Raw genomic sequence first — 24487 nt, 5'->3', positions numbered from 1 at the left:
CATAAAAAGTATGAGAGTGATAGAGATGAGCTGAATAAATATTGCATTTGCCATAGAAACCTCAATTTTTTTTCCCGAAAGATGTAAGGGCATGTTGGGAGAGAGCAAAATGGGGGAAGGCAAAGGACGTATAAGGGGGTGAGCATGTCCATATGATGGAGGGGATCGAGGTGATGGTTTTCTTCCTCCGTTTTCGTTTTAGCATTGTCACCCTGTACATACGTATGTTCTTGCTCTAGATCTCTAAATGACCTGTCCTTTGTCCATGGGAATGCGTACAGAGCTGACAGAGCGGGAACAGGGATAGTACCCTAGAATATGGACGGGCATTCTCATCTCACACGCAGTACACACATGACGTCATGTTCAACAGAATAGCGGGAACACGAATCTTCTGTTACTGCGTTTCGATTCGTCTGCTCTACAAATAAAGCTTGCGCTAATCCTGTGGTCTGGTCCGCGGGATAGGCACTGTGGATAACGCAAATGGCAAGCACAGCTGTTACTGTAAGTTGCAGCAGCAAAAATTTTGATATATACGTAGAGACATGTTGTAAGACACTTATTTCGCTGTTGCTGCTTCACTGTTGAGATTATGAATGGTAAATGATTAAGTAGATATTAACATTTTATATCCAGACAGCTGTGCGCACCAAGGCGACGCTGAGGTCACTAACGCATGGGAGGCATCACTATCCTTCCTCGTTTAGCTACTTGCGGTGTGTTAACCAACAGCTCGACAGGGGCATCTCCTACCACGGCGAGTTACCAACGCATGCCAAAGTAGTGATCTGCGGTGGAGGTGTCGTTGGATGTTCTGTGGCATACCACTTGGCTAGAGATCAGGGAATTACAGATGTTGTTCTTCTGGAAAAGGGGGCGTGAGTACCCATTTGATATGTTGCTATGTGGCTTGTACAAAACAAATTTTTCTTTTGTCTATCTAGTTTTGCATCTCCCAATCATTGTCATTCCCTCTTTTTCTTGTGGGTTTTCCCCCTAAAGGTTACATTGACTTCCAACAACATTTCAAGTGGTTTTTCAAAGGTTCTCGGGTCTTGGTGTAACATTGACTACAGGGGCCCTATTCTTGTCAAAGTAATCGATCTCGATTTGTTTGTGTCTCGCCTGTCATTGGTCATTACGCTAACAAGGCGTGAAGAATAGAAATGAGTCTAACTCAACCAATAGTCGAGCACTTGATCCTGCGATCTTCGTAGTAAAGTACACTCTTAAAAACGAACTTCACCTCATAGCACGCTCCTAGCCAACCATTATCCCAATTGACATCGTTCTCGCCCATGATTTGTTGATAACGGGAGGTGTACGCTTTTTTTGTACCAATTATGTGCTGCATAAGCGGTACAGAAGAGGCATACGCCTCCCGTTATCAACAAATCAGGCTCGAGAACAATGTCATTCGGGATGATGGTCGGCTAGGAGCGTGCTATGAGGTGAAGCTTGTTTTTAAGAGTGTACTTTATCACAAAGTTTGCAAGATCAAGAGCTTGCCTATTGGTCGAGAGCGTGTGACATTCATTTCTGTTCTTCACGCCTTCTTCGCGTAACTACCAATGACAGGCAAGACACAAAGAAATCGAGATTGATTTCTTCGCCGAGAATACGGACCATTCATTATTCAAAGAGATGCTGTAGCACAAGGTGGAGCGGGAGCCACAAACCTGCATTTTTGAGTATTGCCAAGTATAGTTGCAGAGACTTTCGTTGTTACATCAGCCTGATAGCATTTTTTCGAGCAATCCTACAATCGAACCATTAAAAAAAAATGCACCTTACATATTGGAATATATATGCAAGCTGTTCCATAGTCGTTTGAAATGGCTACACAGCACATAACACTTGAAATATGGCAGTTGTCGTAAAAGCCAGAGAGCGGCGGGATTTGAACCACGCGTCTCTCGAATGCCGGTTGGGTGTGTTAACCAATTATGCTTTCGAACGACTTACCAAGGGGCCTCATTCAACTAACGGGACATAAACTCACTCTCTTCACATTCTCTCCTACAGTTCTCCTCATACACACACACATACAACACAAGTACGAGGCAGCGGCATCTGGTGAACACGATGGAAAGTAACTGTTCTGAGGGTGGAACACAAACGTGTGTTTCAATCCATTTGTGTTTCAGCCTCGGAATAGTTACTTTCCATCGTGTTCATATAGTACTTGCTTTTCTGGCTTTTGCAGAGTGACTTGATTTGGACACTGGTGTGCTATCATGTTATGGAGGTGTGCACGAGTATGAGTTGATCATCTGATAGCAGGCCACCTTGTCCAAGGATCTTGTGCTTGAGGAGTTGCCCCCCCTTGTTTCAGTAACATTACCACTCTTCAACTCCTTTATGTGATTAGGGCGTAACATGTCCGGGTTAAATACTTCTAACAAATTTGGGGTGAAATCAGGTTCGACTTATACAACAACAAATATATTGTGACGATGATGGTTGGGGTGGGTTGTTTCATTGCCACAAGCGATACCAGTGGCACAGCCAGAAAAATATTTTGGAAGGGGTTCTATGGGGACTTTACGTGGGGGAGCCAAGGACTTCCCCCTTGTTTCCCTCTCCCAAATTCACTACAAAAGGTATGATTTGGGGGTGGGGAGTTGAACCTGCGATATTCCCCTCTGGCTATGCCCCTGGGCGATACTCTACCCTGTTGCTAGCGGTAAAAAGGTAGAGGTTTCTCGTGGACATTGCATATAATGGCACTATATTAAACGTATGTGGGAAAAACCAGGAACTACCAACAGGAACTTAACTGCATAATACTAGTTCTTTAGACATGTTGTCCTTCGTGGGGCTATGTACTTCAGATTCCAGCGCAAGTTAAGAACCCCTGAGGGCGATATTAAGTCCACCGACCACCGTGGCATCGCTCATGATTGTGGTTGTCTCGCAATGTCAAATTTCAAATTAATATTATTGTGTTTGGGCCTCAAGCTGTAAATAAATACAGAGTGATTGCTGAAGGTTTCTACAGTATATGTCGAGTCTTAAAATTTTGAGGTTGGTTTACTTTACATTCTCATAACTGTGTATGTAGATACATAACACAAAGAAATTTGAATTGGATTTGATTTGAAAAAATTGATAACAGAATATTGTGCTGTGCACATTTGTCATGTGATATGGAAGCATTGTCAAGTGAACCCATGAGTTATGTGATATAACTTAGTACAAATCTGCCCGTACTTTTGCTTAAAGGATTGGAGGCGGCTCAACAAAGCATGGAGCGGGTTTGTTGGGCCAGATCAAGGCAACGCCCATTGAGAGCAGAGTTTGTCGATACAGCATCAACCTATACAAGGAACTTCAAGATAAAGGCTTGGAAACTGGTATGCATTTTCATAAGGAGCCACAAATATGACCAGCAATGCAATAAGGGAACTTAATATATGTGATGGTAATTGGCGGTGAAATTAATTTTTTTGTCAGAGTAGCTTTTGAGCAAAAAATATAGAATATTTAGAAGTGAATCTAAGGGTTTGCATTTTGTCATTGTTGCGTGCATTTATCTTCTCAGCATTGTGATCAGGATTTTTCAAAGATAGAATGGCTTTCAGCAGGAATTGTCTCCTATTCTGCTATCTTGCTTTTGCCCAAAATTCCCTAATTAAAGAGTTAATTATTGAATTTAGGATAATTAGCCATCTTGTTGTTAGATACTCTCTTCGAGTGCATGTCTGCCTGGCCATAGAATGCACCTGCAAAAATGTCATCTATGCTGCTCTCGTAGCTTTTTTTTATAATAAATGAACACCCTATATAAAAATGCTCCAGATTTACAGGATTGATGGGACTTCTCCATGTAATTTGATGGGAAATCAGCCAACAGTCCTTGCTATGATGAAACAGAGAAGAGCCCTTCACCATGAATTCATACCAGCTTGCCTGTACCGTCTCCCTTTTGTCTTTAGTCTTTCTTGTTCCCCTTGCTTGTTTCCCCTTGTTGCTTGCCACTGAACATGACAATGTTTCACACAGCTGTACCTGCTTGAGTAACTACATGCTTACATACTGAGGGAATATATGTAAGCCTGTACAGAGCAGCATTTCACAAATCCATACCGGCATTGGCTTTGTCATGCAACCACCTTTCGTTGTTTACACATGGACTGCATTGAATGTCATTAGGTGGACCAGGCGAACAAATTCTCTGGAAGAACTTTTCCTTGTAATGCTTTTCATTTTATATCTTTTAGGATGGAACCAATGTGGCAGCCTTTACCTTGCGAGGACTAAAGAAAGGGTGTTCTATTTCAAAAGACTTGCGGCAATGGCATCGTGAGTTTTTTAATTATCGCTATGTATTCTGAATAAAATAATGCTCTCTTTTTCTACTGGAACCAAGGATGATGGACTGTGCAATCAATTTTCCTTAGAGGGACATCGTAATTGATTTTTTAATTTTCGGCTAGAAGATGAATTGTTTTGCCATGGCTGAAAGCATAATCCTGCAGCCCTTGTGGGGGTCATTTGCATCACTTTCCCCAGAAAGCGAACAATATTTTAGCTGCTCCTTATTACATGCAATGCAGAAAATGTCACTTGTTATGAACTGCATTGGCAGGACTGAGAGCAACGTGAATACATGCAAATTCACATTTGGAAAATGTAATGTAGGTAGAAGTCCTGGCCTGGTAGTTGTCTGCAAACAGGACCTATTTTTCTACTTTGGTGTAAAAAGGCCAAAAGTTATTTTTGAGCGTCTCTTTGTACATCTTAGGTATGCTGATACGTTTGATCCTTCTTTCATTCTTCTGTTTCTCTAGCCTACTAAATTTAGAGTGCCACATCATTTCTCCAAAAGAAGCACAAGAGAAAGCCCCAAACATAACTACAGATGCACTTGAGGTCAGTTTCTAGGAGAGGAATGCTTATTATGTTTAGGATGAAGGTTACTCACAAAAATAATGTGAAACTTGGTTTCGCATTTCGTGGAGGTCACCTTTCTGTAGTGCTTCAATGTTGCATGCTGTGCTGTTTTTTTTTTTTTTCGGACTCGGCGGGGATCGCGCAAAAGTCTGAATAATCGAGCTGTCCAAAAAAACGAATTTTCCTTCAACATAAACTTTACTAAGCACTAGTAGGCTGGAAAACTTTGTCGATGCTTTCCTAACGCGCTTCCAGCTCTGCCTGATAACATCAGCTTCTATTTCCCAAAGCGACATTTCGTCACTGTACACTGACAGAGGCACCGCCGTCATGAAGTCCGCAAGTCGGCTTCACCTAACACATGAGTGCTTTAGGTGAAGCTAGCTTTACAGCGCTGTCGCGCAACTCGCGGGCGGACAGCAGGTGCTGGGCCTTTTGAATCAAGCCGTTGGTTAAAAATGAAGACGCAAAAGCGTTACAACAGACCTCTTCTACTCAGAGGAATGGAAAATGAACAATCATTGCCTATTTTTTTGCCTCAGTATTTTAGTTGGTTGATTTCTTTTGATACGAATTTCGGATGATACCAATATTTTCTGTCATCCCAAGAGAGAAATTTGCTGGTTGGGCAAACAGAGTCCGAAATATCGAGCGACGGGACAGCACGGCGTCCAAAATTTTTGACGTTTTTATACATCAACTCTATAGGACCCGCGGCCGTTCCGCGAATGAGTCCGAATAATCGAGCATGTCCGAAAAATCGGGGTCCGACAGTGTTTTTTTATAATAGTAATAGTGCAACTTATTCACTGTGCCTAGCATGCAACTGAGAGGCAGTTTCTGGAACTATTGCAGTGGCTGCAGTCATATTCGTGGGCTGTCATAACTGCTATGGTGTTGTATCTGGTAATTGATTGAGACATTACCCTGAGTCTGGGGTAGAGACGAAATGGATGACTAAACAGGACGCAACGAAAACTCGAGTCTTCATTGCATCCCGTTGTTCTGTCATCCGTTTCGTCTTTACCCCAGACTCAGGGTAATGTCTCAATCAATTACCTTATACCAGCTCACTTGCTTTATGTCACTTAGTTCTACATTGTATATGATGCCGTATAGCAGTCATGTTTACCTGTCAAAGCATGCAACAGTTGCCAAACATAGAACCCTAAAGTGCTAAAGCACAACAAAACGGTTTTGGGACAAAGGGGCATTCCCTTTTACATCCCCTTTCTTGAATGTTTGGTGTGGCTTGCAATACACACGGGAATGACTATATCCGCTTAAGCCAAAACATAAGAAGCACATGTGTAATTTTGTGTGATTGGTTTTTGCAATGATCAAATTAGACATCAAGAATCAACATTCTGAAATACTGTGGTCAAGATGGAGGAAAAAAAAAAGCCTCTGTCAAACTTACCACTAAAAGCTGGTTCTTTTTGAAATTCTAAACTTGTCTGTTGTGCCATGAACCCTCCTGAATCTTGCTTTTATTTTAGGCGGCGTTGTGGGTGCCTGGGGACGGTGTTGCAGATTCATCGGCTGTATGTCAAGTACTTGCGGATCAGGCTAGCCATTTAGGTGTGTACCTAGAACTATTCATTTAGAGAATTTATTTTTTTCTGAATTAGGGGGCAAAATCGAGTGCTATATTGCAAGTTGATAATTCTGGAGAAATCATGCTTTTCATGGGACTTTGGACTTTTTTTGAATTAATTTTAGAAATTGATAAAATCAACAATATAGTGGTTGTAATTGATTTGTGATTGATCTGACTTACTGAGCATCACTTAGCTCACTGACATCACTCCTGGCATCTCCGCCAGTGAAGGAGCACGGGAGAGATCACATGCTTACGAGTGCCAATGGGAATGCAGTGCAGGGGTATGTTTCACATGCATTCCAGAAGAGGACTACGTGTGGCACTGAAGTGATTTCCTGTATAGGAAACTTCCAAAGGAGGGGAGTCAAGAGTTGACTATCCAGATTGTTCCAGTTTCTTCAAGGATTACGTTTTGGCCAGGAATGTGTCAGAATTTCTAATTGGTGCATGTCTTGCACTTTCTTCAGTAGAATGTGTACACTTGCTCAAGTGAGCTGAGGTGAACTATTGAGCATTACACCACATTTTCTAGTAACTGTTGTTTGTTGTGGTTAGCAGTTTGGTTTTTAGGTACTCTTGTCAAAAATTTTAACAGAGCACAACCATCACCACCTAGATAAAGAAGATGTGCTTAATGCCTCCTCTGCCTCCCTCGCCATGTGGACATATGAGTCGAGATTCAGTCAATCACTGCTGACGATTTCAAACACGGGGTTTCTGTGGCTACAAGTGGCTGCCCTTGCGGTTCATTTCTGCACGTCTCTGTAGCTACGGCCGTCGAAGCACGGTTGTGTTTGGTGGACTCTTAATGACTACGTCACATTGTTTAATTAATCATGATTTGCTTGTAGGTGGTGTTGCAACAACCCGCTCAGATTTCTAACTTTGTTTACACGGTATAGTGCTATATTGGTTGTGGGCTGTGACCTGAGAAAGTATTTCTAAATTGGAATTATGAAGAAGTAGTATTTCACTCACTCAAGCAGTGATCGTGATGCCACAACCTGATGTCAGATGACTGATTGTCGGATAAACACCGTGAAGAAAGGGTGATATTTTCTTTAAAATGTGAAGCACAGGTACACTTAGGATCAATTGCTCTTCGTTTTGCTGCAGAATTGAGTGGCAGTTAGCAAGGAATGTACATAGAAGAGTCAATGAAGAATTGCACGCAGATTTTCTATTTCATAATGTCTCGGATAGTTGTCATCTTGTTGGTGTAGCCTTTGGCCTGCTTTCTGATTTTGACTCCCTGACTCTCTTGACTCTCCTCTAGACTCATCTTAAATTAAGAAATGTAAACACTTATTTGTAACCACTTTTATTATTTTTCATCTTGGATTCAGAGATTTTTAAAATCACTGCCATCAGTAGGAGCCAAAAATGTCCATAAATTTACAGTGTATCCATACCGCTTACACAGTAAACAATTTGGCTTGCTTATTGCATTTGAATTTTTCAGGTGTCAAAGTGATTGAAGGCTGCTCAGTTGAAAAAGTTATTACACAAAAGCATGATATTGTGCAGGGAGTTGAAACCAATTTGGGTGCCATCAACTGTGAATACTTTGTGAATTCTGCTGGCTATGTAAGTGCATTTCTCTTTATTGGGTATCTTCGAAAAAAACAAAAAAAACCCTCTCACCTCACAAGTTGTGTAGGTAGGGAGGCCATAGAAGAATAGATATGCATAGTTTTTAAACATATTTAAAAGACATTAGTGACTCTGCATGTATTACTTTAGTTTTTAGCACATACCATATTTTCTTGAATACAGGATGACCTTAAATGCAAGAGATGCAAATAAATACTCAGAATCACACAAAAGTTTTATCTGTCTTCATCAGTAGTGATCCATGCATTTTATTTTGCTCTCTTTGTTCTGATCATATTTGTCTAGCTTGGTCGTCATGTAGGGAAAATGAGCAGCCCAGATGTCAAGGTACCATTATACCCATGTGAGCACCAATTTTTGCACACATTGCCAGTGGAAGGAATTGACCAAAACATGCCAGGTAAAGCTTTATTTTGATGCAAAGTGTATGGTTGTATCGTCTGCAATACAACTCAATGACTATGCTGATATTTCAGTGATTCATGACTGTGACGGATACTTTTACATAAAAGTTCACAAAGGTGGCTACCTGGCTGGTGGCTTTGAGCCCAAATCAAAACCAGTTGATCTGAGAGAGTTACCTGCGGCTGGTCAAGGCACACTTCCTGAAGACTGGGACCAGTTCTGTATGCCCCTGTTATCTGTTTTATGAAAGGACCTTATAGGATACTGCAGAAAATTGAGCCAGCATCAATGCCAACCGGTCTCTTTGCAAAATTTTCAGATATTGTACAAGAGTTAAAAAAGAAAGAAAAGGAAACAGTTGAAAGCTATACAAACAGAGCAAGGGAGGTTATTACTAATAACCTTGCATTTTGTGCTGACAAACCATGCGTCCCATATAGCAATACATGTGGTATAAATATGATAGAACCACAGTCATTTGCAGCATAAATCCTCCGCTAGCATTTAGCCTTCAAAGTATGCACTCTCCAGTTCATTGCATGCAAATGGGTCAATGCAGGCTGTTACTTTGATTTAACTGCTATGATTTGTTCTCCATTGATGCAGATGCTCATTGTACTTGTGTGGAAACACTTGGACCTTGAGGTCGTACAGATTGAATTAGGTGAAATTATCTTCACAACTGGGAGATCTTTCGCATGTCTGTAGTGACTTTGCTTTTCTGCAATTCTATGAAAAATTGAACAATGCAATTACCTTGCATGATGGGTCAACAAGCATCACATTAGCTTTCTTAAAGACTTCTGCATTTGTTTCATAATGGCCTTGATGATACCTGTTTATGTAAAATGGGGGCATATTTAATGGACAGTCACTGTTTGTAACAGCATTTTGGTTCATTGGGCTCTGTAGTCTATGCTCCCCAGCCCAGGAAATGATTCCATAATGGCAAACTGGTAGGCTACAATGATCTGTGTTGTTGATCACTAAATGTATATGCAAGCTCTTGCTTGCCAGGCCAGGTTCTTGCCTCCAGCAGAAAATTTATAAGCTACAAACACCTAAGAAATCACAACCTCCAGATATCCTGCTTTTCAGAGATAAGCTGTGTTCATCAACTTTCTTTGCTGGTATTTCACCATAACCTCTATGTATATGTTCAACATGGGTGGACAATGAAAAGACAATTAGCGTTCCAGTTGTAGTATTTTGGTGAACCGCTTAATGTCCCATGGGCTCCTTTTGAGAGCACTATGAACTCCACTGTTTTATACATGAGGCAAGTATTGCCAACCTTCCAAAGACTAGAAAGGCGCCATAACATTACAGCGTCCAGTTACGGATTTGTATTGCATCAGTAGTGTGTTTTCGGTCTTAGGCTAAGCTGCATCCAAGTATCAGATTACTGCAACGAATGATGCTTTGAACAAAGTAGTAGTAGTAGTAAAGTCTCTCCAATAGCATGATCAGTGTGCAGTAGACAACGTTTCCTGAACCCCGTTGTTTTGTTGTACCCAAGTCCCATCTTCAGATGTGTCGTGTGCTGTATGTCATTTGTAATGACCTGAAATAAAACGTTGTGTAGTGAAATAACAGATTTTCAAAATCCTCATGTTAGGATAGCAATTCCAGTTTGATGGAAATTAAAATATTGTGGCAAATACAATTAAAATAATAGCAGATAATTTAATAGCCAATTTTAAAAAATCACTCATGCTGTCATGATGTGTTCCAGAATTACATAAGGCATCCCAAAAATACATTTGTTTTATATTTCAGGCTACATTGTGCAGGTGTTTGTCGAGCTTTTTTGCTGTCTAAAATTGGCTAGTATGCTGAATGACCTTTCAATGAATGAATACCAAATAACTGCATGCTAATGTAGGGTATGGGCCTTTTAGCTGTATCTTTGAAGTAAGCAGTGATGAGGCACAGATGGAGGGTTATGTTGCAGATAGCTATCCCACATGTAGCTTGAAGTAGCATGTTCTAGGGCTCTGAATTACCTTGAGTATATTCCCTCTTTGTCTACATTTGTTGCAGTTCCTTGTCTAGCCACTTACCAAAAGTAAATTGTTTTTATTCCATGGTTCACAAAGGTGTCCTGCTGAAAGAGATGCTGTTTAGGATTCCTAGCCTGGCTGACGTTCAGGTGGATAAGTTGTACAACTGTCCAGAGAGCTTCACTCCAGACTCGCGCTGGGTTATTGGTGAAGCACCTGAGGTATGTGTTTTTACGTGTTTTCCTGCACTTTGTAAAAAATATCCTACACTCCTGACTTAAAAAAAAAAGAGAAAAATTCAATCAATGCCTTTCAGGAGTTTCTGTTATACCTGTACACGTATCCTTTGGGTTAATCCTTAAGATTAATACATAGCAGTCTCAGTAGATCAACTAGTAACGTGTCTGCTCACTGATCTCAAGGCTGCAAGTTCATACACAACCAAAGACACAAGTAACTTAATGGTAGTACAAATTGCTTTGACACATTATCCTCTGCAAGGGATATTAAATACAGTGTGCCATGAACCTTTAGATGAGAAAAAATCATCCATGCAGTCATAACTATGGCATCTCTCATGATCATAGTCTCGTGATGCAATGCCACAAGTTATCGACATTATTAGTGCACGGCAAACAAGTCTAAACGCTGAACCGCATGGCACGGAAAATAAACCGAATTCTGCCCGAACCGAAATCGGGACCAAACTTTCTTCGGCGCATCACTGCATGCTACCAAACTGGAAGCCAAAGTTCGGCCGAAGGCTTCTGACCTTGGGGAACATCCCCTTTTGGCCTTCCAGCTCAATGAGATCTCTGTATTCATAGGAGGAGAAGTCGCCAACACTGCAGCAGTCAACCGATTTGCCACGTCATTGTTGCTATGGTTCCCCTTCCAGTTAACCTGTCATTGGCTGCCTCCCAAGTTTTTCGTATGCTGACACTTCCGATTTCGACGGAGATATATACGTACTGGTCATGCCGAAGTCGGCCCAAAGCTCCAGTCGCCGAAAATAGTTTGGTCCCAATTTCGGTTCGGAAAGAATTCGGACGTTTTTCGGGCCATGCAGTTCATGCTTTACCATGCATGCTATTCTTTTCTTGTGTGGTAGTTCTGATCTGTGTATGAACATGGCTGAGACATAAATTTTTTTTCAAAACAACCCTTCAGCACACACATTGCCTTAGGATGTATGCTTCCCAGGGAGGTTAAACAAGTGGGACAAGAGGAGGATCCTCTTCCCTCAAAGTTCTAGCTCCCCTCATATTCACGTCAGAGGGCAATATCCACGTACATTCTCTGAAGCTTACCTTATTCAAACGAGAATGATTGTAGAATTGCCACACAAGCCAAGTATTCTCATATGTTGAGTATAGCAACACTTTCCAGAAAAAAATTGTTTTGCACTATATCACACGGTGCTACGTGGTCCATCAACCTCAAAAATAAAACTTGTAACTGCATGTTTGCCAGTGTTGTGGCTCAGAAGGACACGTGGGAATACATAGCTTGATTTGTCATGTTTCAACGAATATCATTAAAGTAATCAGAGTTAGAGACACCGAACAGGGGCACAGAATTGGTGACACTAATAAGTAGAACGCGTTGAAGCAGGAACATTAGGGAACAATCATTGTATTCCCCTTGTTCCCCTCCCTTTTCCTTTTGTTTTCCATCGGTTCGCAGAATAAACTTCAGTTGTTAGTCAGTGCCTGTGTTGTCTGGTTCCTTCTTTGTCCTCGTTGGTGTGCTGTATTGCGTTCATCAGGGAACAACGCACATTAGCCTGCAGTCATAGCATGCAAGATGTGTCATACCGAATTGGTTAGCCACGTTTGGTTGCAGTAACAAGTACCATTTTAACTCATTTTCTCGACCTTCTGACATTCAATCTATCCTGTGCTTCTGTTGGCTTCACTTCCTTTATCAGCAGTTCTGGGGCATGAGGATACCTCTTTGGAAGTAATGCTGCACTTTTTGGGCTATTTATTTTCACATGCAGGTAAAAAACTACTTTGTTGCATCAGGGATGAGGTCTGTTGGCATCGAAGCAGCTGGAGGCTTGGGGCAGGTCACAGCTGAGTGGATTGCTAAAGGCGAGCCCAAGCTCGACCTGTGGGACATTGACATCAGGCGCTTTATAGGCCTGCACAGCAATGCTCAATTTCTGAGAGACCGTATGACTGAAGTGCCTGGTAAGCACCTACTCAAAGAAAGAAAGCTCTTCGTTGCTGTATTGCTGTCACTGATGTGCATTAATTTTAACACCTTATCAGGAGCTTTGTCCTTGACTGGCCTTGCTCATGCGGTTACATCAAGAAATTTAATTTTAATAATATATTAGCATAATGTATAAGTACAGGACAAGTTGACAAAAGTAAGACTCATGAAGGACATGTAAGAAATATGACTGCATGAGTGGCTGATGTTACGAGCAATATATCAATATTATTTTATCTCAGGTATGCACTACAAGCTCTGGTACCCATTCATTGAGTTTGAAACAGGGCGCGAGGTTCGAATGTCTCCCATCTATCCTCGATTAAAGCTAGCTGGTGCAGTATTTGGGCAGACAATGGGATATGAACGTCCTCATTATTATGACATTGGAAACAAAGGTAACTGTGTTTCATTCATTCATGTTTGCCATGTAATGGTGTACTGGTTCACTCAATGTGATATCACACTAGACGAAGGTTCAACATGCTGCAATATGTTCTAAGGCACTCATATTTGCAGATGGAAGGTCTCCCAAGGTAGCCGCTTATGAAAAGCCGCCTTGGATTGATGCTGTAAAATTGGAGTATGAGGCATGCCGTGATCGCGTTGCTATGCTGGACTATTCTTCATTTACAAAGTTAGAAATATGGGTAAGTGTAAATTTGTTGGTGCATGCTAATAAGACAGTGGTAAAATAGCTTTAGCTAACAGCCAATGTATCATTGTGCCACATATGGACCTAGTACAGTGAGCCAGAGACCTGAATGCAAAAGACATCAGGTACATGTACAATTGGTGGCGTACCCAGAAAAATATTTCGGGAGGGGCTTTATGGGGACTTTACATGGGGAAGGAGGATTTAATCCTCGTTTCCCTCTCCCAAATGCACTGCCAAAGGTACGATCTTGGAAGGGGTTTGAACCCCTGAAACCCCCCTCTGACTACGCCACTGTGTACAACAGACTGTTTATAGTATTGCTGCGTATGGTAAAGCACTGGATACAGCAAACCTTTTAGTGTGAATGGACATGTCACATGAATTTTTGTACTGCATATACAGTTAGGGTCTGACTTTTTTCGGGTTAACCCCGATTCCCCCGAATATTCCCTCCCGTATCAGTTTTGGACAAATTCAGGTTAAACCCGATTTCTTCCCGAGTTCTAGTCACATATCACATTGTGTCACTTATCACACACACTATTTAGTACGTATGCCTGATGTAAATATTACTTGACTGCGACAATAAACTAGTATGTGAAGCACACCTTATGTTAGAAGATGTGGTGCTTGTCATTGTAAATGGTGAGGTATGCATGTTTGACCAATATATGCACAGTAACTGCCGTTCGTTTGCCAAACAGCTCGATTTCACCCCGAACTACAGTTTCAAAAATAGCACCCGATTTTTTTATCCCGAATCTGGGAAAGGCATTTAACCCAATAAAGTCAGACCCTGCATATTGTCACTGACATGCCTCACTGCGTCTAGACGGGTTGTGGTACTCATACCATTACAGTGAGCCTTGCCTTCTAAGCGCCTGCACCTGCACCAGGCACTTGCTGTGCCGATGGTTTATGACGTTTGTCATATTATGGCAGCTTGGCAAGATTAACTATTCTCACTCATGACATATCATTATAAAGCTAACTGTGTAAAGTGCCTGCGCCACCTACGAGTATTCGGTGACTTGCTGCAAGTTCTCTCCCACTGAGAGGTTGTCCTCTTCACTACATTGCTGTGAAAGGCAACAAAAAATAATTAGCATGACTACACCTTTTATACAGGTGAGGCACTCACATTTAAAGTAAATTAAGGAACGTCAGCATTTGTACCCATCCAGGCGTTCAATTTTCACCATACTTTCTGGACATGTTAAGTAGCTTCAACTGTACCCAGTATCAAGGCAAAACAGAAATGTTGCAGCACTGCTGAGCTCAAACAAAAAATAAATGTCGTATTTTCGTTTTCCAAAACACTGAACTAGCAAGGTCTTATCCCATGCTACCAACAAAAATCTTAACAATTTCCATTTTCAACATCTTAATTGAAAAATATGTGAATTACAGTCACCTGGAAATGAAGCTGTGGATCTCCTTCAGTATCTGTGTTCCAATGATATCGACATCCCTGTTGGTTCAATCGTAAATAGTGGTATGCAGAACGAGTGGGGTGGATATGAAAATGACTGCAGCTTAATCAGACTTGAGAAAAATAGGTGAGAAATGTCTTACCTCATCTGAGACATGTTTCTGTGGACCGCTAGAATATCTCAAACTTCAACATATATATTGAAAAAAAAAATGCAGGTTGTCCATGCTAACTATGGACAGAGGGAAAAAAAAAGCAACAGCTTTTGTCCTCACCTCATTTAAGGGCGAGGGAGGAAGTAAGTTTCTAGTGAAGCGGCAAAAATTACCTAAAAATTTGGTGTTTTTTCGGGGGCCGTATCCTCATGGCTATTCTGGCTTGATCCTTTTTCTGAAAATGGCATCGGCATCAGCTCACCAGAATGAACAGATGTTGCCATTTTGCTGAACTGCTATCTTTCAGAATTAAAGGGTTAATAATTTAAAATTAATTAGAACAATGGCCCAGGAGGTTGCTAGAGCAGCCATAAGGTGGCCCACTTGACCTAGAATATATTGTAACTGAAAAAAAAAAAGCACTTCCCTATTTTATAAAATGCTGTCCATAGTTAGTGCAGACATCTTGTATATGCTGTACATGTATCTGCAGCTCAACAAGGTGCCATGGCAATAAACGACTTCACAAAATCCCAGAGTGCTTAGCGCCACTTTGAGCTATGGGAGCTTTCTTATCAGAAAGGAGGAGAAGATCTCCAAACTGTTTGGGTTTCTCCTCTCTTGGACGATTGTCCACGAGGTGTCAATGTCAGCGAAAACAAAAAACAAAACGTGAAGGACTGTTCTCCCTGAATTGAATGATGGCAGTTGAAGAAAAGGCACCAACAGTGGGTTTTTCAGCTGCCATCATTCAATTGAAGCATGTAACTGGTCGTTGTGAGGCTTGTGTTGTGTTCGTCCTATGTTTGATTGCCTCATCCACTACTACATTACTGTTCTCCCTTCCGCATGACAGCAATCTCCCAGGACGCAACGCGCGTGCAAGGAGCACTGGGATTTCCTGAAATCGTCTATTGCAGCAGTATAGACAGTTCATAGCAATAAAGGAATCTACTGGTCATGTGGCAACCCTGTTGAGAGGCTGAGTGCTGAAATGTCATGTAGCTGGTGCTTGCCAAAGATTCTGAGACCACTATCTAGCTATAGACTTACCTGGTAATGCTATGTACCAGCCACAGCTAACAACGCCCCTGTTTAGGTAACTGTAATACGTAGTTTTCTAGCATCATCTGCCACCTCCGACATTGAGCCCACATATTTGGAAAGGCTTAACATACCACCTAGCTAATGATTCTGCATTTAGTGCCTGCACGTAGCACAGCACAAATGCCCAGCAATCTTCAAGTGATATGTTCCAACTGCACCCAAACAAAGCAAAGCAAAACACCAGAAGTCTCTTTCACATATACCCACACTCCTGAAGAAGCAATCTGTGGGGGTAACAAGCGAAGTTAACATGCGGAAAGCAGTTTTTTTTCCCCCTTGTGATGACACATGAAAGGCAAAAATCAGCCCGTCAACTGCGGTCACATTTTTATTATCAGGGTTGTCAGAAGCGGTATTACGTGATACTTGTCCAAAGAACTAGAAAGCCTCGAACACAATGCTTTTCACGATAAGTGACCCGTTTCATCCATGAAGGAAAGCTCAGAATAATTCTAATATACTATAAATTAGGCTACAAATCGGGTTCGATGGTGGCTATTACAAAAATTCATAGCGCCGCTGCTCAGGGAAGAAAAAAGTCGTGCTTCAGGTGAAGTTGCGGCAACAGTAAGACACGAGCACCATTTCAATACACTTGTGTGTGATGCTTGGCCGTGTATGGTTAAGCACCACCTTGTAAGTAGTGAATCCGCGTAAGGCGTCCACTAAACTCAGTGGAGCACGTGGAGTAGGTTCAGAATATTGGAAGGCAGATTGTCATATACAGCGTCATTTCAGTCCCGGCTCCTGCCATTCCACTATCTCCGCAAATTGGAACCCGGGTCTTTATCAGAGAGAGAGAGATGTCTCAAGATATAGTGCAGTTTCATCCCAATTCTATCAGCTACTGGACCCCTCGACACATTATCGACATGCTCTTGGACGTCACAAACAATACGAACAGTGTTATAAAGGGTGCGACCAGATATACAAATAGATACCTGATGTGCTGCAACAAAGACAATGAAGGATGGATACACTTGTGGGATGAGCATACGATTTTTGATTATGTCTCATGAGACAAATGATGCTAGTACTGATAGTAAGGGACCAGTGATTGATTTCCAATCCATAACCAAGCTTGTTACTTATGAGCAGTTTTATGCAATGCGCCCTTTCAAGCAACAAATGAGTTCAAAATGACACAGCCAAGTCTCGTAAAGTGATGCCTTCCACGAGCCTTGTCTCTTTATGCTGCTGAAATTCCATTTAGGCAATTTTTAAAGACTAAAGTGAGTCATTTAGTATAGGCACAATCAAATCACTTAGGTAGGTTCTCTATCCCCAAATTTTTGTCTTGTATTCAAAAAGGCACTATTACAAGTGAAGGGAAGAAATAGGTGGTATTTGCCTAAGAATACGGGGGTCTTGTGATTATGTATTTACTTAGTGAAAATTTCTTTCATAGTATTTGTTTTACAAAAATTTTTTAGAAACACAATTACAGTGACATTTGTTACAATGTATAAATATGTTCTGTGTGGATAACGTCTTTGATGTACCAGATGGTTATAATTAAATATGTGCTAAGTAGTGGGTCCTAGACAGGAAAGTATCGATTGTGCACAAACCAGATTCGGTATGCAGTATGTCTAGATTATGCACTCCACGTTGTGGTGGTTGTCACTAGTTCCGCAAGAGACCACCAGGTGCTATGTGCATGCGCTAAGTGGTAATAAAGGTAGCTTAATTTGTTATCTTCATCAATTTCCCCCCTTTTATGCTTGGCATAAAAGGGCCCTCTTATTGGCTTTAAGGCCTGGTTCACTGTGATATGGATGGAACATGTCACTAGTAAATTATGAGGTATCTGGCAATATGTTCACTTCACTGTGTATGTTTAATGAACACACTATCAATATCTAGTGCTAGGTGTGGACTCTATCATGGGCATGCATGGGCTCTCTGAGGAATCTGACTTGTGAGCTTACACGATAGGGCCACTGCATTGTAAGCTGGTGTTCTCTCTGGGCTCTGTGTTGCGCTTTGTGCCTGGGGCTGTCCTGCAACATGGCTGCAATGTACTTATTGTTCCAGGTTGTCACCACTAATGGCTGTGTTGCTTCCCCAGATACATGATCATAGCACCAACTAAGCAACAGATGCGGTGCCAGACGTGGATTAGACGTCATGTGCCTCGAGACAGCCCCATTGTAGTGTCGGATGTGACTTCCATGTACACTGCCATTTGCCTCATGGGCCCTCGATCACCAGATCTCATGTCAGAGCTTACCGATTCTTCACTGACTTCAAAGGAATTTCCATTCTTCACATGGAAGGTATGTGGTCAGGACACAGCAGGTTCTGCTTCATGCATGTGTTGTGTTAATGTGCGGCTCTGGGTTAGACAATACTCCAGCCATTGCCACTCCCAAACTCAACCTAAATGGTCCAGTCAACATTTCTGTATATCATGACACTCAAATATATGTGGAGATATGGTGCTCCTTTTGCATTTGCATTACTAATTTTTCTATGTGCAAAAGGCTGGCTCAGTTGATCAAAACAGAGAAATTACAGTGAACCCTTGACCTGTTTGTAAACAAATGACGTCATAGTGTTCGACAGGGCCTCAGGTTTGGTAGAATTGGACTACGCTCGAAGCTAGAGGTGAACAAGGTCACGCCCGAAAACCACGGTCTTGAGGGGATTACGATTTTTCTCTGGCCACACAGACGTAGACGTCAATCCAATACCAGCCCGACTGCCATCGGCATCGCTACCTCTTTCCGGAGCCTCTATGTTACGGAGTTCAAGGTTTCTGTTCATGGTTCTAGTTCTAGCACTTCTAGTTTCCAGGCATTTCCTCCATGTTTTGTATCAGATTTCAGATAGGTTTTGAATTTCACACACATTACTTAGGTTGTGCTGAACGAGTAGTGTTGAATGTGAGCGCAGTTCAGCGTCGCGAAGAGAACAGAGACATAGTTTTGTGTCTTCGCGTTCTTTTGAGAAAGTGTCATAGCCTTGTCACAGCTTGACAGTAATTCTGCACAATCCACGACACCAAGAAGAACTCTTTCCAAAAATTGTAATCAAGTCTATGCCCAATAGTTCAGACAGTGTTGTCAGCCCAAGTCTTTCAAGAATGCCCTCGAAATCAAAATAGATTTTCTTACCAAAATATCTATCATAAATAATCCGAATAACTATGTTGCTCACGCTGTATTCGATACACTATCATGTAAAATGAAAGGGTAGGCACTACCCACAGAAGATTTAGGTGTTTTGCTTGGGACAGTTAATGGGAGAAAATACATTAAAGCCACAGGCTACAAATTGCAAACTTTTAGTGCAAAAGGCACGTATTGTAAAATTTGCACAAATATTCGATATTCGGCATTGTTTTCGCCATTTGATTTGATATTCGACTCGACTTCAAATATTCGGATTCACACACCCCTTCTTTAGACATACTATCACAATATATCACATCAACCTGACCACCACTAGAAACAATCGGATCACTATGATCATGCAGAGGGAGTGTTGAGGGCAGAAATGGGAGAACACTTCTTTGTCACTAATCACTGGAAACACTAAAAGCAGTTGCTATTTTGGCAGATGATCCAAACGATTTCAGAATACAGCAGAACCCCGTTAAACCGTACCTGGCGGTGATGCAAAATAAGTACTGCGGCATAACCGAAAATCGCGCATATACGCACCCACCTGCCGGTTGATGGATGAAACAGTCCTAACCTTTATTTCATGCTCATTGGCAGAAATCTGTTAGTTTCACTTGCTGCCTATGCTGTCGCCACGCGTTTCTCCGTTTTCGCTGCAAGACACGGTACACGCTTTCCCGTGGCTTTCTCCCTTTCTCAGTTTATGAAGGTCACACATTCATTGGCTAGGCTTTAGGGGGCAGAAGGAAGTTCAAGGCGGACGACAGGAAGTGAAAACGGTACGGATTAACTGACAAGTACGTGAAAAACCACTGCGGCCTAAGCAGTTATTGAATGCATTAGGTTTAATGGCACTCCCCAACGGGGACTCAGCTGGAGTACTTTTAGAGTGGAACTACGGCTTGCGCGGGTACATTTTAAGGAGGTTTCACTGTATATGAGCATACTGTGGTTACTACAGTACTTGGATAATTAGCAACTTGTGGATCGTTCTGCACTGCTTTGGGCAAAGGCACTTAAAGGACATCTGCCTTACTTGGAAGTGGTGAATAAATCTCAGAAATTTATATTTTCACTCAAATCGCCTGGCTTAACCTGAAGCAAGTGCCATATTGCTAAGCTATGTGTGCTGGACTCCTTCCAAATAAATGGAAAACAGTGAACATTGGTCTGTCAATTTTGAGTTCGGTAATGAAAAGGATGACATCAGTGTAAATCAAAGCTGACACAACCGATATTCCAGAAACACTTGCTCCGTTGTTCTCTTCCGTGAAAAAGTGGACAGTTCTCTTTAATGAAGGATGGCAGAGTTTCAAATATGACCCACAAAGTGGAGAGTCGTCAACAAATGTATATGAAGGAAAGGCCAAGAAATTTCAGAGTTTGATGTTGCTAGACATCTGAATCAAACTATGCAGAATAGCGCGAGGTGACAGCCATTCCGAATGAAGGGCTCATACCATCTATAGTGAAGCACAAATTCTTGAATGTCTGTGAAATGTCGGTGTTGAGTTTATTGACACCAGATGAGGCTTGTGTGCACCCAGGTTGTGGGGTAGCACTTAAGACAGGTTGACATGTAGTCCCTTTGATTTTCTAAGGAGCCTTGTGACCACAGGTGAAACGCACAGCAGTGAAAAAAGATGAAAACAAAGTGAGTCTTCAGCACTGAAAAGAAGGCAACACCTTTGGCTGGCAAAGTGATGGAGCCTGTTTTATGAAGTCCAGTAGGATAACTGTGGTGTACTCCGTCAAATAAAGTCAGACCATAACTTGGAATCGTTGCACACAAAATTTGGCAAACAAAGAAATGACCAAGAAGGAGGTTTGTTCCTCCATGGCAAGGCACCAGCATAAACTTCATTTGGTTCATTAGTGTTGCTGGTCCAGATTTATTCGATCCCTTGATATTGGGACTTCCAACACCAAAGCTGAAAACATCTCTTGTGGTGAAGATATTTACCTGCAGTGAGGATGTCATCAGTGTCACAGAAGCATTGTTCAGCATCCTCGACAAGTCAACCTACAAGGAAGCACTGCAACGTGTTGGACAGGGTGCATGAGACTGTTTGTAGAGATTATATTGCAAAAAAAAAAAAAAAAAATCTGAAAGGCTAGCTTATTATTTCTGTGTTCGACTGAGAATATTTCGGACCTCGTATGCTGTCTGTATTTTATTTTTCTAACCAAATGGTTTTATTTTATTTCTAGCAACTAAATATTGGCTGTGCAAGTGGCATAAGGGTCCTTCACATGACACATACTGGTGATAGAGGCTGGGTTCTCTACATTCCGAACGAGGTACACTTTTCACTCTCCCTACCCTGCCTACATTATATCCCACATTACAAAACCAAACATTATCCACTGCTGAATATACTTGATGTATGTTTCTTTTTATTTCAGTTTGCTTTGCACGTATATGACCGTATCATGGAGATAGGCAAAAAATTTGGGATCCTGCCAGCGGGATACTTCGCCATGAAGACACTTCGCATCGAGAAGTTCTTTGCTTTTTGGGGAAAGGACCTAGATTGCACAACTACCCCTTTCGAGTGTGGACGTGCCTTCAGAGTGAAATTCCATGTAAGTGCAGTTAATTTCTCCAATTTATCAATGTGTAGACTTGCCTGAAATGGAAATTGAGGCAAATCAATATGGATAAGTTTGAGTAGATAACGTACATAAATAATAGGTTAATGCAGTTACATGCATTTTCTTCACAGTTGTTGTACTATCCAACATGCAGTATTAAACGAATGCTGATAGCTTACGGTTTGAGATGACATAACTCCAGCAGGCCTATTCCGCTCCAAATCTTAAGATGCCTGATTGGTTTAGGCATTTTAGGCATGGTTTAGCATGGTATTGTATACCGGTACATTTCCTACTGCTGCATATGCAGAGATCATGCTGTGAGGATACTCATCAGAGATGGTGGCCTTGAGTGCTGTTGAATACTTTTAGAAAGCTGTAGAGGGTGGACTCTTGTGCACCCTTGTGCACTGCTGTTAGTGTTAACATTTTGATGATGGTCATACTGTGTATGATATTCATACGACAGGTTGAAGACCAAATGCCTGATAAACTTTCTGCTGCAATAATCACTGAAGGAACATTCCTCAATTCTCCTTATTTAATGGCTCACCTGAACCATTTGGGAGGTGGGCAAATGTTTCCATGTTTTGCTGATTTTCTCATTTTCAGGGTCATACGTGCATGATTAGAGATGAGCGCGGATAACATTGACAGTAACCGCGTCCACACTGTACCCATGCATGTAAGATCCGCATCTGCAACCATGCTTGTTAACAAAGCTTTATCTGCACCTGCGCAGTTATTGAGTATGTATATCCATACATCTGAGGTCATTCTATTTGTAGGAAAAAATGTAAAAAAAATGTAAAAAAATGGAAAAATGTAAATGTAATGTAGGAAATGTTTGTTGGAAAATGTATGATGAAAATGTTGTTACAAACGTGTTCACTTTCCAGCTTGGAAACCACTCAGGAATATTATGTCACACACAATTGTCCAATAAACTGCAGTTAAAAGGCACAGCATGACACACTTTGACACCATTTTGTATTCATTACGTGCTCCCAATTATAACTCCACTTGGAGGACGTCAACAGAGACACTAATGCTTATTTGTTGTTAAAAAGCAGACATCTGCACGAACTGCAGAGGTGTGCGGTTTTATCCGCACTTCATCTGTATGGATTTCAAAACTGTATATTTCTATCTCAAACCAGGATGTAGAGTGGATGTCCGCGGGTATAACCGCACCTGTGCACACCTCTATCCATGATCACTAATCTATTTAAAGGGCTCTTTTTCGTTTTGTGATGTACATGTATATCTGAAATGCGTTGCGTGTGTTCCACGCATACCTTTGCAAAGGTGTCAGCAGCTGGTCACCTTGCTCATGTACAACATCCCATGCAGTAAGTTGTAATGTGACACCCTATTTGCTGTCAGCTTCCTGAGTTGTCAACAGCGACACATCCACCTCGAAGCACTAGCTCCTCACACTTGGTTGAGTGGCAGTCGTGGCCGTGGGTGGCTTTCTCTTGTGTCATCCCACAGAGCGGTGCAAATACATATCGATTCTCACGTTCGTTAAACAGTGTGACATACAGTCCTTGCTATGCACGGCTGATGGTCCTTCATGGACTGATTGCACAGATTTTGCATGAAAAAGTGTTACAACTTGACAGTCACATCGCATCATCTCCTACTGTTGTGGTTCTAACTTTGGTTTGATGAGAGTGGCAGACATGTTATGAAGGCCCCCAACTCGTAGTTGGTTAAAGTGTACATCGCTAGCACACCTGCAACATGGTGATGGTAAGAAGATTTGGCCTTCCTTCATGGCATACCGCATGCACACAGAAAAAGTTATCAGCTTGTCTTGGACGACTAATAACCTGCCAGAGAAAATGCAGGTCGGACTTTTTACTGAAACCTGAGCTAGAGAGTAACTGCCTTTGTGCTGATTGCTGCTGCATTTCTGCTTATATTATAGAAGAAATTCCTGGGGAAGGAGGCTCTGTTGAAACAGAAGGAAGAAGGGATTAAGCGGCGATATGTGCAGCTACTTCTCAAAGGGCATGATCCTGAACGTGACCCTTGGCCTTGGGGCAGAGAGCCAATCCTTCTTGGAGACCGTTACATTGGAATGACTTCTACTACTTGCTACGGATTTACACTGGGATCACAGGTAAAACCACCAATATTGCCTGGATAAACGGCTCTGCCTGTTTACATTGTGACATAGATAACTTATTTGTGTAAGTAACTGAGATCTTACTTTGTTCTTGTGCTCACCAAGGTCTGCCTTGGATTTGTGGAGAACAGGGACAAACACGGTGTGCCTCAGCCTCTCACAAATGACTTTATACTGAAGAATGAGTTCCATGTTGACATTGGTGGCCAAAAGTTTGCAGCTAGAGCCAATATTCATTCACCCTCATTAGCTTACCAGGTTTCACCTGATAGGCTTTACCTGGCTACCAGATGATCTGTTGCATCGGTCCATGATATTCTTCGCTGCTGGCAGAGATCTTACTTGAATTTCATTAGGCGGCATAGTGGTGAATCTGTCACAATATGGGGATGTTCTTCATTGAACTATAGTTTGAAGAACGTATACCAAACATCTTGAAGTGTTCAGTTAGATATTCTAGGGTTGAGTGTGGTTTTCTACTTGTTATTTATTTTGTTCAAGCGATCAGGAATAAAAATTTCAGAAGCGCTTTAA

At 41.7% G+C, this 24487-nt stretch overlaps 1 protein-coding gene across 2 annotated transcripts; it reads left to right on the top strand.

Annotated features, from left to right (window-relative positions):
* Positions 1-132: 132 nt before the first annotated feature.
* LOC135377778 (pyruvate dehydrogenase phosphatase regulatory subunit, mitochondrial-like) lies at positions 133-24487 on the top strand. Of its 2 annotated transcripts, none has more exons than XM_064610446.1 (20): positions 133-170; positions 240-507; positions 640-881; positions 3229-3359; positions 4227-4308; positions 4797-4878; positions 6399-6480; positions 7965-8089; positions 8402-8516; positions 8593-8742; positions 10621-10745; positions 12527-12719; positions 12987-13142; positions 13264-13394; positions 14813-14961; positions 18168-18375; positions 21436-21525; positions 21631-21810; positions 23753-23947; positions 24059-24487. In XM_064610446.1, exons 2-20 carry the CDS (start codon positions 487-489, stop codon positions 24245-24247), a joined length of 2646 nt encoding a protein of 881 aa, XP_064466516.1. In that variant the 5' UTR covers positions 133-170; positions 240-486; the 3' UTR covers positions 24248-24487. The 2 variants fall into 2 exon arrangements, with proteins under 2 accessions (XP_064466516.1, XP_064466517.1); XM_064610447.1 differs by having other exon boundaries at positions 134-170; positions 282-507.

This window comes from Ornithodoros turicata, chromosome 1 (genome assembly GCF_037126465.1).
Source record: "Ornithodoros turicata isolate Travis chromosome 1, ASM3712646v1, whole genome shotgun sequence".
NCBI lineage: Eukaryota > Metazoa > Arthropoda > Arachnida > Ixodida > Argasidae > Ornithodoros > Ornithodoros turicata.
Note: the sequence above shows the minus strand (reverse complement) of the source record. Positions and strands in the feature narration are given on the sequence as shown.

What these genes read in the sequence shown, in the direction of transcription:
- LOC135377778 (XM_064610446.1), top strand. Translation starts at nt 487, where the DNA reads ATGGCAAGCACAGCTGTTACT. An exon ending in AGACTTGCGGCAATGGCATC is followed by an intron (nt 4,309 to 4,796) that starts GTGAGTTTTTTA and finishes CTGTTTCTCTAG; the next exon opens with CCTACTAAATTTAGAGTGCC. An exon ending in GGATCAGGCTAGCCATTTAG is followed by an intron (nt 6,481 to 7,964) that starts GTGTGTACCTAG and finishes TGAATTTTTCAG; the next exon opens with GTGTCAAAGTGATTGAAGGC.